This window comes from Meriones unguiculatus, chromosome 8 (genome assembly GCF_030254825.1).
Source record: "Meriones unguiculatus strain TT.TT164.6M chromosome 8, Bangor_MerUng_6.1, whole genome shotgun sequence".
Taxonomy (NCBI): domain Eukaryota; kingdom Metazoa; phylum Chordata; class Mammalia; order Rodentia; family Muridae; genus Meriones; species Meriones unguiculatus.
In genome coordinates this window covers 85,433,155-85,452,500 of record NC_083356.1, presented here as the reverse complement: position 1 = coordinate 85,452,500, position 19,346 = coordinate 85,433,155, and the positions used below count along the sequence as shown (strand labels likewise).

The window sequence follows — 19,346 nt, the reverse complement described above, 5'->3', positions numbered from 1 at the left end:
TTGCCTTAGAAGGACACATTAGATACACAAGAGTTATCTAGGAATACGCACATAAACTGGGTAGAGGAGATGGAAAAAGAAATGTGGCTCATTTTCTTTCTTAGCCACGGAAGCAAAGGCAGGCTTTGAGCAGGGCCAGGTACAGGGCCCTCCCCAGCCCTGGGCAGATGGACCACGACCACTCTACTTCATGCTGGCTCATTTACTTGGTGTTTTGCAATCCTTAATGTGCACAGCTGGCAGCTGAACGCAGGTTTGATACTAACAGTTTAGACATCTTTAGATGGAGCAGATGGAAAATTTTACACAAATAAAGTAGGAGAAAGTGTGCAATTAGGTTTTTATCTGCAGTTACATGACGCATCCTCTGTTTTAGCTTAGAACATCACCTTAGTGGGTGGTCATGATCTCTCCTTGTATCCAGGCCCTACCTTCTTGACACCACATTTGATGTTGGCTAAATTCCCAAGTTCCAAACTTTTGTTTTTGTTGAGTGTGAATGAAATAGGGAATGCAGCAATCAGCAAAGCAAAAGGCATACCATCAGAGAGACTGTAACAGTCCAGTACATTATGGTTGCATTCCTTGCTAGTTAAGTCACTATGGTAAAATCCTTGGCAGGATTTTTTTTCAATAGTTTATTCATGATGTTCATTATTATGAGTTGTAAAGAGTATGAGAATTTCATTTTTAAAATGTCTTATGGAATGTATCACTTTCTTAGATCTTGTAGACATGCTGTGGAAACCATAACATAAAATATGAGTTACTTACAATAACTAATTTTAATCCCATCTGCTAAGTATGACAACATTAGCATTTCCACTTAATTAAAAACACCCTTAAAGCAGCGATGTTTTAATCACTCCATTTTATTTACTCTCCTCCGGTGTCACTTATAATTGTAACTTTTTATTTTTTAATAATGAGAGATTTTTTTTTCCTCCTTGCATCACACAAAAAAAGTGCTGTCGATAATTAGCAGTCTTCTGTTATTAGTAGACTCAGGTGTCACAACTGTGCCTCATCCTCATTACAGTAAAAAATTTCACCTATCAGATTCATTATTGCTAGATAATGCGACTGAGAGCCTTTGCAGGCCCTCCAGAAAAGTAATTCAGCCAAGCAAAATTATCAGCTAATTATATTTAGAATCAAAAGCCCAACAACTATTTGCAGATAAATTATATGAATTGAAGTGAATAGATCTGAATATTAAGATTCATAGATTTAGCTGATGATTTGTTAATTGGAATAAAAAGGTCATTTACTAGTCATTTTAACAATAGATCAATTGGAACCCTATTTATTATTTAACTGGTAGTGCATAAGGATCGAAATGATGAATAATTGTATTATCATGACTGTTTTTCAGAATAACAAAATATGAGGAACTTATGAGGATGATATGTGATTTATTTTTAAATATTATAGGTTTGATCATGTATTTTAAAATGTAATCCCATGCTAAATATTAATACTAGTATTTTAACAAGTCAAAACTCCAGAAAGAGATTGTTCTGATTGTTTAATGGGTTTGAACTTTAACTATGGGTTAGATTACTTACAAATAAAAACTAAAATCTTGGTTGTTTTCTTTAATTTTTCCTCTTACATCAAATAATGCCTTTTTTTGTTTTATTGTATGACATTTTAATTGGTAGAGGTATTTTGGACATAGTGCGGTATGCTGTCATACAGTAACTCAAAATGTAAGTCAGCCTGTGATTTTCTCTTGGGGTATAGAATAATTCAAATCCATTATTAAAAAGCAGATAATACACACTTTCTGAAATGCCTCTGAGTTTCCTCTTAATGTTATGTAATTATGAGAGAATGTTCATATGTATTTGCTTTTTTGTTGGCACGAAACTGAGTGACTTCAGACACTGCACATATTTTCTTTTGGTTCGTGAAGTGCATCAGAGGTTGATGTGCTCAAAAGTTTTTTTTTTTTTTTAATGATTTGTACTACAGCACAGTGTAGTTTATAGCTGTGCTTATAATACCTACTTGTGTGGGAAAGGTTCGGTAGCTTGTCCTCTGAAAGTAATAGTAACTAAAACCTTTGCATTTCTGTTGTGTTTTGTAACAACTTAGTATTTTTCCAAAAATTGTAGCTCAAAGTAAATACTTTTCCTGTAAACTAATTTCAGTTTAACATAATAAAAATAGGGAAAACATCACCCACTTAAAAACAGTTTAAATCTCATGTACTCTGTCACTGTAAATAAACAAGGTAAACATTGACATGACTTCAGATCATTCTTGGACTGAAAAAAATCTGCAGTTCAAAATAAATTCTGCCTTTGGTCAACATTTTGGATGCAATTCAAAGTTTCTCATAAAATAAACATATTTTAAAGAGTGTTTTGAATTTCACTGCATAATTTCTAGCCAACAGAAATGACAGTGGTATCTTCAAGGTTTATGATATGTCAGATCAATAGCCATTATGCAAACTTAGCAAGACTGCAAGGGGCAATACCCCCACCACCACTGGGACAGGAAGAAAACCTCCCATAGATGAGAGTCCCTGGGAAAACTCTCCACACAAAACTTTTGTGTTTGTTTAATAATAAAAGTATTCTTTTCTGATAAACTAGAGAGTAAGCTGAGTTTTAGTCAGAAAAGCAAAATGTTCATTAAAATGATCTGAACCAGAGTTTTTTCACAAAGCGAGAGCTTTACATCTGCATAATAACAAATTGTTTCAAAGCATGAGCTTGAAATGAAAATGCCCCATCAGAACAGATTGTAATTTTTTTTTCTGCTGCTTTTAAAAGTGCCTCGATCATTTGTAAGGCTTCCTGCTAAAGTATTTGCTATTTTATTTAAACATTTTTTGAAAAATGAACATTCTGAGGCTTTGCAGCATTATTAAGAAAAGCTGTCCATACTTTCCCATGTTGTTGAATGTGTTTATCTGCTGATTATAAAATGTGTTAAACAGTATTTTAGAAACAACAAAAATGCAGCGCTGCGCTTTGATTAATTCAGTGAACAAAGCATATGCTGCCGGTTCTGTCCCATGGAAGTCGGGTTTGATCAATAAAATCTTGCAAAGAGCAACTCTGGCATTTAGGAGCAGACTGCCGACCAAGCTCTGGGCCCCCGCTGCTGCCTTAGCCAGAGCCCTCTGACTGTGATACTCACGCCTGCTGCACTCCTGCCCTCTTTCTGACTTTTCTGCAGGTTGGAAGCTGTGTACTGTGGCTGTTACCCACTTTGTCCCAAAGCCTTGGTTTATCCTGAAATATTTCCAGGTAGCTGCTTTCATGTGCTTTTTCTTTGCTGTGATTTACTACAGGATTCATGCTAAACTAAAAGTTTGAAAATAAACTTAAGTAGGAGCAATTGTTTATTTGGCAAGTCAACATGTTAGTGTTAAGGAAAATTTTATGTGTTTTAATACATTAGAGTAAGCTTATATTTACCATCTGTTCTTTTAAGATAACAAAAAAGCAAGTTTTCAAATAGCATTCTTTATTGTTAGCATACACATCTCATAACGACGGGTTTTTATAAGCAGGTCAGTACTGCTGCAATTGCTAACAGATTTTTTTTTTTATGATACACATAGAGAAAATTCAAGGATTGAAAGGCGTTCCAAATTCTTTAAACAATTGACTAGTTAATAATATGCAACTGTTGTGCAGAGTACGTACAGCTACGGTACTGGTTCTTTGAAAAATTCTCATCACTAAATATATCACATATGCATTGTGCTACATTAGAATAATGTATTTTAATCACCCAGAGGAGATGTCTAAACAGCACAACTACACAGTCTTATTTAGCATTAAACATCCTTGTGAGCTGAGGTAACCTTATAAAACCATGCTTAAATAATGTACAACATGAGGCGGCGCAGAGCAATATGCATTTTTAATTAGTAAAGTGACTAATATCGAGTGTGTGCTTTGAGGTTTTTGTTTCATTAAAAATGTATCTGTTTTTCCTGCAGCTGAGTATCTGTATTCCACACCTGAACAGCTTTCAAAACGGCTCAAGAGTTTCTGCAAGAGACCAGATATTATAAGAAAACATCTTTATAAGGTAGCTATTGAGAAGAAATTTACGTGATAGAAACACCACATTTAAGTACAAAGAAAATTTAAAAAAAGCATCTAATTAACATACTAATGTTTAAAGGAAACATGCTAGGGAGGGGTATTGGTTGTTACACTAACAAGGATTAATTAAACTGGATGCCAGTTGTATTAACCTAGGTCTCAGGAAATACGTGCACTTCATGCACAGTACATGCTTTCTTTTTAATTTATTGTTTTCTAAGATGACTGTCCTGTACATTTAGCCCCAAGAGGCTTATAAAAATGAACCTGGATTAATGTAACTCATTAGTTTAAAAGGAAGTAAAGGAAAGATTCCACAATTATACTAATAAGAATAAGCCTTTATTCCCATCATAATGAAATCTTAAATCCTCAAAAATTTAGGTGAATGACGTTAGTGAAATTTTCTGTTGGCTTTTGAACTACTATGGAGATACCTTTCGAAAGTTGTATTTGAGTTTAAAAGAAGAGATAAAAAGTTCTTGTATTTAGAGTCAAATCCCTGGGTCTCAGCTCACAATGTTAAGGTTCTTATAAGTAGTGTGATGAGCAGTCATCTCTCCCTTACCTGAGTCAAGCACCTTACACTGCTGAAACAGCACAAAGAGCCCCGACTAAAAGTCTAAGTAACTGAAGTGGGCTCTGCTTTCTGGGTTTCAAAGGTGGCTCCGGGCCATGAGTAATTCACCTTCTTATGTTCTTTGACAATAATATCTTCATCTTGCATAAGGTTAGCATAGTTTACAACCTAGTACCTTTATAATCCAGAAACTTTGAATTTTTTATGCTAATATATAACCTTCAGCAGGAAATACGCTCCTCTGCCTTTTCTCTCTCTTGTTTCAAGGCCTAAAATACATGTTTACATAGTGATACATGAAAACATGACTCTATTTCTCCAGGAAACAGTTAAACTTCAGCAAAAAGGGAGAGAACCAAAAATGCAATTTAACACCCAATTTCAAGCTCATTATCTTTCATTGTCTATTAACTTGGTGATGGTTCAGAAGGTAGCTCATGATAGTTTAAAATGCTGACTGCACAGTTCCGGGCTTCAGTGTTGCTCCCTTCGTCGATACTGTTGCGTCATGTGTGTGAAGCCTCCAAAGAGTGTGGGCCTCCAGGGTTTGCTCCAGTGTGTACTGATTTCAAAGTTCAGTAGTAGTTCTGTTCATATACAGCATGCAGCAGTCAGTCTGCCATGGAATAAGCAGGCAGAACATGAAGATTATCCAAATTAAGGAAATGGAAGAAGTTTTGCTCTAAGTGAATTCATGTTGTATTTGTGATGTGAACCTATTTCAGTTGAGTTCAATTAAAATTTCAACTTTTTGTTACGCTGCAGGAAAATTTTTGATGAAATGTTTAAAAATATGTTATAGCATCAAAATGTATTTGTTTCAATGCAGGTCAGAGTCAAGCTCTGTTAGCTCTGTTAGGATCTGGGTCTTCAAGTGTTTCACAAGGTCCTGCAACAGTTGTCTGTAGTCATAAAAGGAAACAGATTTCTAGCTGACCTTTTTCAATAGAATTACCACCCTCCTGGGATAGAGTGTTTATTTTACAAATAAATAGAGAATTTCTAAAGGAATGTTAGCTTGGTATATGATGTTAATATATAAAATTCCTCAAGTACTTAAAAAATAGCTCATAATTGAACTGCTACACTTTAGCTCTGACAGAAAGATCTAGTTTTTCCCATGACAAACCTTGCAACTCAGTGTTCTACAAATCAGTGATCTATAAGAATTATCACATGTATATTTAAATATTTTTGCAGTGCATTTTATTTTGAATCTATGATATGGCTTTATTTATGTCCTCATTGATAGATATTAGTGAGATTGTATCTAAAAATTATTCTCAGAATTTAAAGAAATGTATCTAAAATTATTATAAGTAATTGAGAGCTTTAAGACAAATGGCCCATCATGAGGCACTGGATGAAAAACCCTAGGAATGGTCTCAGTTTTGATTTGTTATAGTAAAATAGGTCATATGAGTAAGAATGAATGTGTCCAAAAGATAGCATAAATTACAGCCCTTTTCTCAATTCTGTCTTGTTCATGTCCCATTCTCAGGTAGCATTTGCTGTCACTGGATAATGGAGACTTATTTCCCTCCAGGGCAGCCTTGCTTATATATCTTATATAATAGCAAAGGACTTTTTGTGCCTTTGTAAAAAGAATGCTTTGTGAAAAGAAGGGATGTTTTAAAATCTTTTCTTCTTTTTTTTTTTTTATTATTTCTTCCATTGGGCAGTTCTGTTTTGCTTTTATAAAGCGTATGCTCCTAAGATCTAAAAGGACAGAATGTCACTGGATTCCGTAGTTTGTCCCTTTTACGTTTTACACCTTTTCTTGTTGTTGTTAAAGGGTTATGTTTAAAAACCACTCCAGCTTCATACATTTTGGGTGTATCTTAGGATAGACTTTTTCATATGGATTCACACTTAGAAATGTAATAACTGGGATAAAACTATTAACACTTGGCTTTTTCTTAAATGAAATATTACACATTCAGTATGACTGAGAGCTTGGGAGCTATCACTTGCAGCAGGATTTGAACCAGACACAGAACTGATTCGTTCTTGGTGGTATTCTTTTGTTTCTTAAAATAACTTTCTGCATTAAGAGCTCTGTGACCTCTTCATCTGAATGATTTCAGACCTGAGAGATTTAATTCTTTATAACTCTAAATATATATATATTCATATTCCCTGTCTCTATATCTCACACAAACACATATACTTAAGATTATTGAAAAAAGATATAGTACATATAAAAAAATAAATGTTTCTTAATGATGTTTTGTTTTGTTTTGTTTTGTTTTGTTCTGTTTGAGACAGGGTTTCTCTGTGTAACCTTGTCAGTCATAGACTTGCTTTGTTGACCAGGCTGGCCTTGAATTCACGGAGATCCACCTGACTCTGTCTCCCTGAGTGCTGGGATTACAAGCATGCGCCACCATGCCTGGATGTTTCTTAATAATCTTAAAAATCTAAAGGCTTTTTTATGGCTTCAAAAACTTAAAAACCACTTCTTAAAAAGTTTATATGTATGAGTTACATGCAAGTTTTCACTTTAACTTTCTTCTAACATTAAGCGGTTAGAAGACATCTTGCTCTAGGTAGGAAATTACGCTAACCATGTACTTCCTTAGGAAAGAAGTTTTAATTTCACTCCCAGTAAGAGCTCCTCTAGACCACTCAGCCTATTGTAAACAAATCTCTAGGAGAATTCATAAGACAGACAGAGCTATATGAAGTTTCTACAGTACCTTTTCACAAGCAAGTCTAGACCGAAAGTTGTACTTTTTTTCTTTGATTTTAATCTGTGACTCACTGAAATACTCTTAACAGTTGGGTGAGACTAGCACTTTATGTTTTTAAATAACTTTTGTTCCTTTTATTTTAAAATACTTTGAAAAAAGAGATGGTCCCTTATTATTGGTATTGAAACTAGAGCAAGACCATGAGGGAGCTGGTCTGTGAGGTGGACAGCACCTGGACTAACCCCAGAGGCTTCCTTTCCATCCTGTTCCTCACTGGCTTTCATTTGTGGACTGAGCAATGGGGGGAGGGTGTGAGTGTGGGGGGGAGTGAATGCATGGGTATGTGTGTGTGTGTGCACACATATGCGTCTGCGTGTGTCTGTGTATGTGTGTGTTTATGTTTGTATGTGCATGTGTTATATGTGTGTGTGTATTTGTGTGCGCTTGTCTATGGGGGAAAAGGAAGACAATCCTTTTACTTTTTGAGAGTAACCTATAGTTTCTTAAGGTTTTCAGCACATAACTGTTGATTTTTCACTCTGTCCTTTCTAAGTTTTTCAATAGTTCAGACCTATAAAATCTATTATTTGAAGGAAAGAATTTTCAAATTTTTATCTAAAAACTAATTCCAAACAGTGATTACACTTACGAAGCAGACTCGATGCCCAGAAAAGCCATTTGCAGTTGTCTTCATTATGTCAAGCTGTACCCATCCAAACCACAGCCATGCTGCGTCTAAGCTCCCCTCACAAGACAAGGAGTCTCCCGGCAGCATTAGCATTACTCTAAAATTTTAACTTTTTCCTGAGAAAATGAAGATTTATAAAATCTTATAAAATCTCTAAGCAACACCTACAAAATGTAATGCAAATGCTCAGTCTTGAGCTCTTTCTCTCCTTTTTCCTCTCCTTCTCTACCCATGATTTTATGTGGTTTGACTCTGCTTTGGTCAGTTCACCTTGGTTCAGCTTTGTCTTTTTTCATAGGTAGTTCTTGGCCTGTGCAGATCTAGATTTTTTTTTCAACCATAATAGCATTTTCCCCTGAGGAAGTGCTATAATGAAATAATGAATAAAACCCATTTGGAAATGTAAAGCACCTTATAAATTCCATGCACTAGTAAAGGCATTTATCGTGTGTCTTTGCTGCTCAAGAGCAACATCCACACTGATAAAGCTGTGTACTGAGAGTACTGTGTACCTTCTGTGTATAAAAGTTAGGAGGCAGGTGGTAAACTTTCCTAAGAGCAGTCATCTATGGCATAAACCAGGGAATGTGTGCAGTGTCCCTGAGTGCAAACTGTTTCCTCTCACAGTGACACAAACCACTCAGAAGCCAGGCTTGCCTAGGGTGAGAGAACTTGGGGGGTTGAGGGTGGTAGTTGGAGAAATGAGGCAAGTTTGCAGTATGAGTTTCAGCCTTCTCTTGTTTCGCGGCCTGTGCTTGTTCACTGCTCTCTAATCTCTCCCTCCCCCTTGTTCCAGGGTGAAGTGGCTCCATTTTCTTGGGCAGCCCTGCATGGTAAATTCAGGTCTCTGCTCACAACAGAACCCAGGGAAGATCTGTGACAGATGGGGCTAAGTCACAAACTTGCAGCCTAAGGCAGAATCTGAAGAACTTTCCAGAGTGTGCCCATATTTACCTGATCAGAGAGAAAAGAAAATCTGCAGAGGAAGCCGAGCCTGGCTGCTTGTCATAGCTGACACAGAGCCATCTGCCACAAACCTGTGGCGGCTTCAGATCTCCAATCCCTGCCACCACCCCAACTCAAATTAAATACAGATTCCTAGAGACGTTATGATGCTTACACATGTCCTCGGCATCACATGGAGGAGACTGTTCAAAAAAAATATGTGGCCTGTTGTATAACCGCACTCATGTATCCCATATGTGGTGCCACATTGAATTTCCGGTTGAATCCGTTTTTATCCTTTGTACTGGATGACATGGTGCCTGAATTCTTTCTTTCTGCCGACACGATGGCAGCCAAACTGCAGCTTCAAACACTCACACTTGGCTGAGTTTCCACCTGGGTTGCCAGGTTATCATCGGAGCCTTCTTGTGTCCTCAAAGGGCCACGGGGCCTAGAAAGAGGATCAGAATGCTACTGAACTAATTGGGCAGCCATCTCAAAGCTGCTGTAGGCAAAGGGCTGCTTTAGCACTTTTCTTTTAGCAAATTAATGACTCTCTGGCAAAGGACTTTTTAAGTGAAGGTATTAATAAGGGGTCTGGCAGGTATTCCCATGATTCACAGAGTTTCATTTGCATTTAATTAATCTTAAAGAAACTTGCAAGATAAACAGCTGTAATTCGGACAAACATGGCAGATTCAGTGAGTGAGGTCCTCTCATCCATAAAATGAACACAAGATACTTGTCTTAAATTTTTTCCCCCTGTGGGTAAAAAATAGAGAAATCAAAATGCTTCTAACAAAAACATAATTTGGTACAAATCTCTTCAAAAGTATTTGCATCCAACTATAAATATACTCTTTTTGAGATAAGTCATTTATGATTCTTGTAGTCAAGCTGCTCTGTTTGTTGGTGTAAAGATGTTTTAAATGGCTGAATTGTAAAATAAATTTTTAATAAACTGCCCGCTGCAATTTTAATTAGCATATTCATTTGTGTTTAAGTGTGTGCACCTATCTGTGTTTCTTACTGAATGTTTCCTTGTGTCAGAGAAGACAGAATACAATTGTCTCTTGTAAGGATGAACAAGGATCTGTGTTGCAAATGTTTGTTACATATTATGACATTTCCAAGACTTTCTTTGCATTCTGGAAAGCAGGAGGTAAACATTTGTAGTCATTAAGGTAAAGTCTGTTGATAAAACATCTTCTGTTTACTAACAGGTAAATTGTAGCTTCCCTGGCTATTGAAATGAATAACTTCTATATACTGCAGAGTGAGGACAAGCCAGAGAGAGGTGACTAGACAAGGGCCAACCCTGGGTCTCTGGAGGAGCTGGGTGGTCTAACAAGCATCCAAAATGGAGCAGATGGTTGCACTGAAGTCCTACAGAGCCCATGTGATAGGTATCAAAATAGAAATCAGAAGATCAATCAGGGTTAGGGAGCCACACACAGTCCTCAGGGTAAAGGCAGTCATGTAGATCAGTGAGTGAACCAGGAATGAAATTCCTGAGATCTGCAATGTCAAAGCAGGAAATGGGAGCAGCAGAAACAGAAAGCTGTCGATGAGAACCATCTACTACGAGAACCATCGCATGTGGGGGCCACTGTGCCTCCACACAGGCTTCTTGTCTTTGCCTATAAGGAAACCGCCGGACGAAGATACCCCACCCCACCCTGCACATAAAATAGAGGTCTCAGAAGTCCCTGCTTGCCTAAGACTTTGGAATTCAGAATCTAGTTGGGATGGTATATTTGCGAGCCAAACAGAAGCTATCATTGCAAATAAGGAGCCCGCAGACACATCTCCTGGCAAGGTTTTACTTTATACCCTCTATTGAAATAATCCAATCAAAAAGATGCTTTTCACAAGTAGCCAAGAAGGAATGGTTAGTTTCTCTGGTTTTCTTTGAGGCTTTTTAACTGGTTAATGGGAAGAAATTAAATATCCTCAGAGAATGTGTCCCAAATATTTAAATATTCTTCTGACTCTTTTTTTTTTCCAGATAAGGTCTCCATTTCCCCCAGTTTATCTCACTCACTCTACAGCCCACATTGACCTTGAGCCCCCTGTCCTCCTTCCTCAGCCTGCAAGTGTTAGACGTGCAGGTGTGCCTTGCTGCGGCAATGCTGAGGGATTCGAACCCAGAGCTCTATGCTAGGTGTTGCTAGGGACCAACCAAACTACACCCCTAGCCCGATTTTCATGATTTGGGACAACCGTAATAACGACAGTGCATACAACTTGTGCATAGCTTGTTTCCTTCCCTCGTAAATTCAGATCAGCTTCTGCTTTTAGCTGTGCTGTGTCATTCCCTGCAGCTCACACTATAGCTGTCACTTATGAAAACTATCCATTCGCATTCAGTATTGGTACATCTAAGTAATAAAACGTTTTGTTGATACATGATTCCGAACATTTTTGAGGAAACATCTGTATCTGTGTGCATTTACTTCTCAGGAACTGTGACATGATGAGTGTGCTGCTAACAAGCTAGCCAACAGGTTAAGTCGGTGAATAAGTGGGAATAGAGCCGACTCATCATTATTTTAGAAGAAAGGCTAAATAACCCCAGTATTTTTCACTATGTTGGGATTTTTGTCTTTTTGATTTGTTTTGTTTTCTTTTGTTTGGGAACTTTTGTTTTTTTATAAGCAATCCTGCTTTTAAACATTTTTAAAAGTTTGTCCATTCTCAAAAACCTGATTTTTATCTACTCTTTGTTTCTTTTAACAGGTAATAGGATATATAGTTCTTAACCTCATCATTTACACCATATTGATCAGGATATATCAAAAGACTATCAGAACATTCCTCTTTGGTGGGCATCTTTCAAATACAGTTACATCTAAATGCCTGCTCTTTCTCTCAAGCCTTCAGGCATGCTTCATACAAGGGACAGTAAGACCCATAATAAAATGGAAACTCCTAGCCATACAAGGCTTCATGGATTAATTTCAATACCTTGAAATACATCTGGAAGCAAAGACTTCATTTTATGTTGAAAGTGTTAATTATATTTGATATTTTTAAAAGTAAAATCTGTTTTTGAGAAAGCATCTGCTACCCAGAAATATCATGAGCCACAAAAAAGATTTCATGTAAACCTCAAGATACTTTCCATGGGTGATGGAATCAGTCTTCGAATGTTTCCCTGATTTCCTTTACTGCTGACATGCTCTATGGTTCTTATTCTTCTACAGAAGAATAAGTTAAAAAGTCTCACCTTAACTTTCTCTAACTCCAGCAGAAATCTGGAGTGTTCATTATCGGATGTGATACCTAATACTGAAGAAGGTATATCATAAAGATCACACTAGATGTGTTTCATCTTAAAACCTGAATTGAGAAATAGGACATCTTCCCTCAAAGCATTCACTAAAATGCAACTGAGAAAGTTTTAAAACAAGCAGTTCTACCTGCTCTTCAAAAAAGGTAAATCTATGATTAAAAGATTGCTCAAAAAGGTGAGACTTGGAGCCAACTTTACAAGTGTTCTTTGGAGTTTTGGGGGAAGGGGGACAAACCTACAGCCAAGGCTCATTCTGAGATTGACAGGCTCCTCTGCACTGGTTAGACACTGACTCGGAAAAGTTCATTATTATTCTTGATTTCTGCCTCTGTATGCCTTTTTTGGGGGGAGGGTGGGTTTGAGACAGGGTTTCTCTGAGTAACAGTCCCAGCTGTCCTGGACTCGCTCTGTAGACCAGACTGGCCTTGAGCTCACAGAGACCCACTGCCTCTGCCTCCATGAGTAGTGGGATGACAGGCGTGCTCCATCAGGCCCAGCTTTTCTTCATGCAGCTTGGAAAGACTGTGGTAAGGGCTGCTGCCCACTAGCTTTAACATTTATGACTTCCTAAAACAACTAAGTCAGGAAAACGTTATTTTTTCCACAGTAAGTGGTCAACGCTGCTCATAAGCTACTAATTATGCATGAGGAGATGTCCCTTTCCTTACGAGGAGCCAAAGACTTCACTTTAACCTCCACACAAACCATATTATGGGTAAAGCCAGATTTCACTATCCATGGCTTCCGTAACTACCTTGCTTTTGTCTTGAACGGGAGATCTTAGCAGCACTTCCTGGTTTCCTGTTTCCAGGGCTCTTCCATCTGACTTTCAACCCCAGAAGCTCTGAACTGATGGCTTGAAGAGATAATCTATAATGCTTCTATGACTCCCTATCAGCTACCAATTTAAAGACATAATGTAGAGCGCTTGACGCAACTCCTACTGGGAAAACATACTTGTATGACATTTGTTTTAGAATGTGAAGCCATTTGTATTTGAAATTTTAACATTCCCAGTATCAATTCACAACTGAGAACCAGAATACCTTACAGCTACAGAAAGAGAGAATTTGGTCTTTGAAGAAATACCAAGTTTAGGTTGCATTGCTCAGTTGGGGCTCTACTTTGGTTTTTCTTCCCTCCGGACAAAAGACAGCAGTGGCCCCAGGATGATGCCAAGAAGCACAGGGAAGACCGTGAAGTGTGGATGGAATTTTATGTATTTTTATGCTTGGTTTTTTTTTTTCTTCATTAATTTATTTACTTGTTCATTTTATTTTATGATTGTTGTTATCCAGCTTTTAAGGGGGCATTGAACGTGCATGGTTTCTGTCGCTCTCTACCATTCTCTGTATTTTTACATTGTGCTGGATTCATCTATGTGGGGAATTCATCGGTTTTCTTGTCAAGCATTTGTCTCTATGGCCTCTCAATTAAATTTGCTCATGGGAAACTGGAGCCCTAAGGGGACAGTGTGCTTGCTTTAGGGCCCCTGGAGGCAGAGACACATCTGTGACTCATATGTTCCCAGGCTCTTTCCTGAGTGTGGTTCATTCCGTTGGTCAAGTCTTGTAAAAAAAAAAAAGGGGGGGGGGAGTAGGAAGCATGTGTCTTCAACTATTGGCTTGCTGTGTTCTCCCATCTCTGGCTATCAGAAGCATGGAGCAGTAAGTTGCCAGTACTTTACAGACATACCCCATGCTTTTTATGACCATGTTGCATTCTGAATGAACAGAAGGAAGGCAAGGCAGAAACATTGAGTGGCACCTCTGAATGGCACCTGCGGTGTTTCTGAACTGACTCTTGTCTGCTGCCTTTAAAATTGACAAGGAGGAAGTTGCTCATCCACATGATGAAAGCTGTGGAAGGCAGGCCCCCCTTCTCTCAGAGGGCCAGGGCTACCAAGGGCGGCGCCTTCAGTTTCACAGTGCTAAGCCTGCTTCCTCTCTTCTGCCATAGATAACCAAGGAACAGCATCCGGAAATGTATTTCCCTGGGAAGAAAGAATGGAGGAGTAACTTAAAAAGAAGCAACTTCTGATATGGTATTAGACTCCAATTCATAGGGAAATTTATGCCTGAGATATGAATTTCTGAAAATAGAGGGCTTTTTTTTTTAGAGGAAAACACTGACACATCCTTAATTATAGAGTAATAAATACCAATGGCATATTATCTTCTGATATTTCCTTACACAGATATCAAAGCGTGCAGCTGTTTTTGAAAACTGATAATCAAGTACAATGTAAGTCTATTACATCTTGTTCTTACAGCCCGCCCTCCGCCACGCAGCGCTCTGGAGGACTGAACAGGGAGAAGCAGAGCCGATCCTAGCAGAAACCTAACTGAACAAATTAGCTTTGAATTGTAACTTAAGAATTGTAGTCAAACCAAAATGCCTGTCCTTGCCAGGAAAGGCATTCCAAAGAGCATGCCAAGAAAAAGCTGTTGCTTCGGGATTATGGAGCAGTTCTGAAAAGCCCAAAGAACTTAGTGATCAATCAGGGAAATACAGAGCAGTAACTACACAGCCTGAGGATGTATAAAACTTACAGAGCATTAATAGTGGAGTGGAGACAGAGAACGAGATTTTTTTTTTTTTTTTACCAAAAAGTACTAAGCTCCTAGCTCCATTTTTTTTTCTTTTAGTCCAGGCAGCAGAGAGAAAGAATTCCAGGCAAAGAAAAGTATGTGGACAAATGTGGGGGGTAGAAGAGGAAATGAAGGTTAAACAAGGCCAATATGATTCAGAATAAAAGGGAGGGAGGAAGTATAAGGAGCCAGCTGCAATTACTAATGTTACATTAAGAAGAGCTGAAATTGAGAGGGGGAGTTCTGGGTATTTTACTAAGTGGATTAGTGTCTCTTCCTTGAGTGTCTGAAGTTGCTGATTTTAATTTATTTGGTGCAGGGATTTATTGTGAAATTCTTAATGGGAGGAGGGAATAAATATGGACAATTATAAACACTTAAATCTAGGAAAGAAAAACAGAGTTTGAAGCTATGGACAAAGTTGAGTATTAAAAAAAAAAAGAAGAAGAAGAAGAATTTAGTCCATACAAGAACTTAAAGAGAAATAAGTACATTGAAAAAGAAACAAAACAAAACAAAAAAACCAACCCTATCGACGTGTGAAGCCAAGGATTCTGAGTGACTTGAGAGCTGGTTTTATTGCCATTCTCCTTTCTCCACCCATTAAACGATGAAGAAATCTTTGCTCTGCGCCTAGAAACCTCTTCGTGAGCATCATTTGTTAATATAAACTGACTCCTGCCCTGCTCTTCGGTGGGCGGTAGGAATTAACTGGCCTGAATCAAGGGCAGTGGGATGGCTGACGCACTCCAGGGAAAGCTGTAAGGAAAGGCCATCTCCCGATTTGCTCTCATACTTTACTTATTTTTCTGAGGAATAAAGCCAGAACATGCAGAGGGTGTGGCTAGCTCACAGCAGTGAGTGGATGCTGAGGAGCTTCTGTAACGTTTGCCTAAAGATGTGTCAGAAAGTGGGGAATGGACAAGACTGGGTTGTGCTTCTGCTGTTTGATTTGTTAATGTAGTCTGTTCGTAGGACATGAAAAAGATGTGTCTCTGCCTTTGCCCGTTGAAGAAACCTAACCGTGTTTTATTCCAACTGCAGAACTGTCATCCGGCTGCAACTAGTCCACACACAATGCGGTTCAGGCATTTGCCTGCCCAATAATGTCAGGATCATTTAAATTGAAATTATGCATCAGAAGGTATTTAAGAATCACTGATATGCAACTATTAATCTTGAATGCAAATGGTATGATTTGGGGTGTGGGCAAATCACTTAACTGGAACCACATGGAAACGCACTTGGAAATTTTTATTTCCTGAAGTATTGTGGGGGGGAAAAAAGTATTCTTGGGGGAAAAAAAATACAATGGAAAAATAAGAGAGCTGCTCCTGTGAGGAGAGTCGGTAAAATGAGTAAGAAGTTGTGTGCCCTTGTCGCCTTCAGCGCGGCCCACCGGTGCGCGGGCGGACCAGCCTCTCCGCTTCTAAACTGACAGAGCAGTGCCAGAAAATCCGGAGGGGAGCACAGGTCAATGGTACAGAACGATTCAGAGGTCATTTACCCCAGTTCAGTATTGGCTGTCAGGAGGAAGGACTGGGGGCCGTAGCATGGTGAGCCGGGGAACCTTGGAGTCCCCACAGTTTGCCTCCTCTGCGGGACCCAGGGCAGTGAGTGGAGTGGCCTGTGTCTTCAATCCCAGGGGCAGGGTGGAGATTGCTCGTGATTAACTAAAAGGAAAAGAAACTAGGGCGTCCTTTTTCCAGGTGATCCAGAGGGCCACGGAGAACTTAGGCTGTGATTGCTTGAGCTATGCTCCCTGGATTTCTGTCTGCTGGCCTTGCCCTGGGTTTCTAGTGCAGGGAGGAGACCAAGCCAGTAAAATGGAATCTACAGAACTGCAAAACAAAGCGTGTGTGTGTGTGTGTGTGTGTGTGTGTGTGTGTGTGTCGTGAGGGTATTTCTGAAAAGAAAACGCAACGCTTTAGGCACCAAATTTTAAAACTTAAAAATGTATGGATAATGAAGTTTTACAGCAGCACAATGCGCTGCGGCCGAGTATTTACAGTCTCTTCTGGAAGAGCCTCCCCAGACCTCTGGGTGCATCAGCAAACTGTCCTCCTACACCGTCGACTGTGCAGCTGCGATTTGGCCCCAGGCACCACCTACCCGTAGTCACTACCTCATGCATTTTACATTGCACACATTATAAATGGGGGAGCTCCCCCCCCCCGTGTTCTGTGTTTCCTTTTGTCGCGGCCATCAGCTGACACGTGGAAAATGTAGCCTACGGTTTGTGTGTCTTTAATCTGTAATTAAGGATCCTTGTCTGGGGCTTGCCACCTCTGTCCTCCCGCCCGGAACCAAGTCTTTACCCTCGATGGGCGTCTGACCCTTGCCGTAGTCTGGGACTTTCTGCGACCCCCCGCCAGCGAGTGCTGACAGCGGAGCCCTGCCGCGGTCCCCTCTCTGCTGTGCGGGTCCGGGGTCGCGGGTAGCAGGGCCCCCACCCCCCGGGAACCAGATGGCTCCTGCCCGGGACAGCAAGCTCGGCTCGGCGCGGAAGGACCAGAGCGAGCGGCTCCGCGGCGCTCGTAAGCAGGGCGCCGGAGAGTTCCCGGGTCCCGCCGCCCTCGCAAGCTCACGGCCGGGCGCCGCGGCCGCTGGAGCCCGCGGGCCGCTGCGGAGTCGCGAGCCCGGGGCGCCCGGCGGACTCCGGCTGCAGCGTCCGTCTCCTGCTCCGGGGCACTGCGCCGGGGACACGGTTCCAAGGCAACTGCGCTCAGCCCTCGGCGCGCGTGGATCTGAAGATAGCACTAGTCAGACAAGAACTGCTGCTTTCCACACGCACTGCTGCTTTCTGCATGCACACACACATGCACACACGCGCACACACACACACACACACACACACAGGCACACACGGACAAACACACGTTTCAAGTTTGGCCACTGCAAATTCCAGTGGGGATGGGCGAAGGGCAACCGGTACTCTGCAGCAAAGATTCCGGGCAATACAGTTTGAAACACTCCTCTCCACGCTGGCCTGGTCAGACTATGATGTAAATCACATGCCCAGAACGGGCGCTGTTGGGTTTGTTTTCTCGGTTTTGTTTGTTGTTGTTTTGTTTTTTGTTTTGTTTTCTGCCATTCACATCATATTAGGGATTATGAACTGTTTCCCTGCCTGCCCACCCCAGACTGCTCAGGAGGGCAGAGGCAGGCAGTATTTAAAGCGATTCGTTTGGGCAGAACCTCTATAGAAGCAGCTCATTGATTTGTCCTTCGTTTTGCTCTAAGTCTGAAGGAAGTGGGGAAATCGTCTAGAATTTTGAAACTTGTGACTGCTTAAAAAGCTTTTCCACACGGGTAGTAAGTGTACTTATTACCTACTTTACTCATTACTGTTACCTTATTACTCATTACCTACTTTAGGGTGTACATACAGAGACATAGGTGAAGGAAAAAGGAGTTCATATTCCCTGGTACCAACAGTGGCCTTTTCCTTCCCATCCCCTGTTGCATAAATTACATTGTATGTAGTCTACATTCAGTGTATACTATAACTCCCTCCTTCTTTTTCACTAAAAAATAAAAATAAAAAAAAAAATAGGTTGTATGCAAAAGTGAAGTACCGATGGACACCAAATGTTGCCCAGTTAACCCAGAGTGCCTGTGGCCATCTTTGACATCACTCAAGATTTTCTCCCAGAGGATCTGAAATATGCCTCGAATTATAGACTCGAGATTTGAGTAGATTAGCAAAAACGCGAGAAAATCTGTATTCCATTCCTGTTCACAAAGGAGGGTGCCCTGATAGAGCCCTAGAGAACTACCCAAGAGTGTGTCGTGTGCTTTCTCAGAGGAGGGCAGACACGGTGACGAGGGGGCTTTCAGAATCACAAAATGGACTGAAATAGCTGGTTCATTATTTACTCATGAGAGCAACTTTGGAAATCTTAGAACAGTGTTTGGAAACGAAGCACCTTCTATTTTGTACGGCAGAACAGCAGCTGTGTCTCCCTTCCAAACTGTTTAAAGGGTTAAAGCTGTCATCTAGAAAAACATCTCGGGAAATGACATTAAAATCTGATACATTCCCTTTTCTGTCTGGAAATAATGTCACCAGAGAAAAATATCTGTACACACACACACATATTGATATCAGGACAGTGTTTGTCCTGACCATAAGTTTCAAACCAATTTGTGTGTGTGTGTGTGTGTGTGTGTGTGTGTATGTGTGTGTTTGAGTGTGTATGTGTGTGTTTAAAATTGAGAGACACTTTCACTACTATGAAAGCTGTCAAGCCAATGAAGGGGAACTTCTTTTAACTCCATAATAGCAGGTTACATAGTAAATGAACACTGATGGTCAAATAGCCAATTATGGAATAAATATCCGTTGTTTACAGAGAGGTGTTAAATGAGCCTTTGGAGTACTGAGGATTAGGCCTGCTAAGCTACAATTTGTTCTTCAACCCATTATGTCTTCCCTTCAACAGGCCAGTGCCACCGTAGGTGGTAAGCGCACAGAG

The 19,346-nt window shown here is 40.0% G+C and overlaps 1 protein-coding gene across 14 annotated transcripts in view; it reads left to right on the top strand.

Moving 5' to 3' along the window:
* The window catches only part of Gtdc1 (glycosyltransferase like domain containing 1), a 409,253-nt gene extending 399,291 nt beyond the window's left edge, over positions 1-9,962 (top strand). For 12 of the 14 annotated variants that reach the window (XM_060390113.1, XM_060390112.1, XM_060390105.1 and 9 more), the window contains 3 exons: positions 3,196-3,266; positions 3,968-4,059; positions 8,834-9,962. In XM_060390113.1, the coding sequence (XP_060246096.1) occupies positions 3,196-3,266; positions 3,968-4,059; positions 8,834-8,917 (247 nt within the window). In that variant the 3' untranslated portion in view covers positions 8,918-9,962. Of the gene's footprint in view, positions 1-3,195; positions 3,267-3,967; positions 4,060-8,833 lie in introns of those variants that run through there. The other 2 variants (XR_009593840.1, XR_009593839.1) reach the window with 2 other exon arrangements.
* The last annotated feature ends 9,384 nt before the right edge of the window (positions 9,963-19,346 follow it).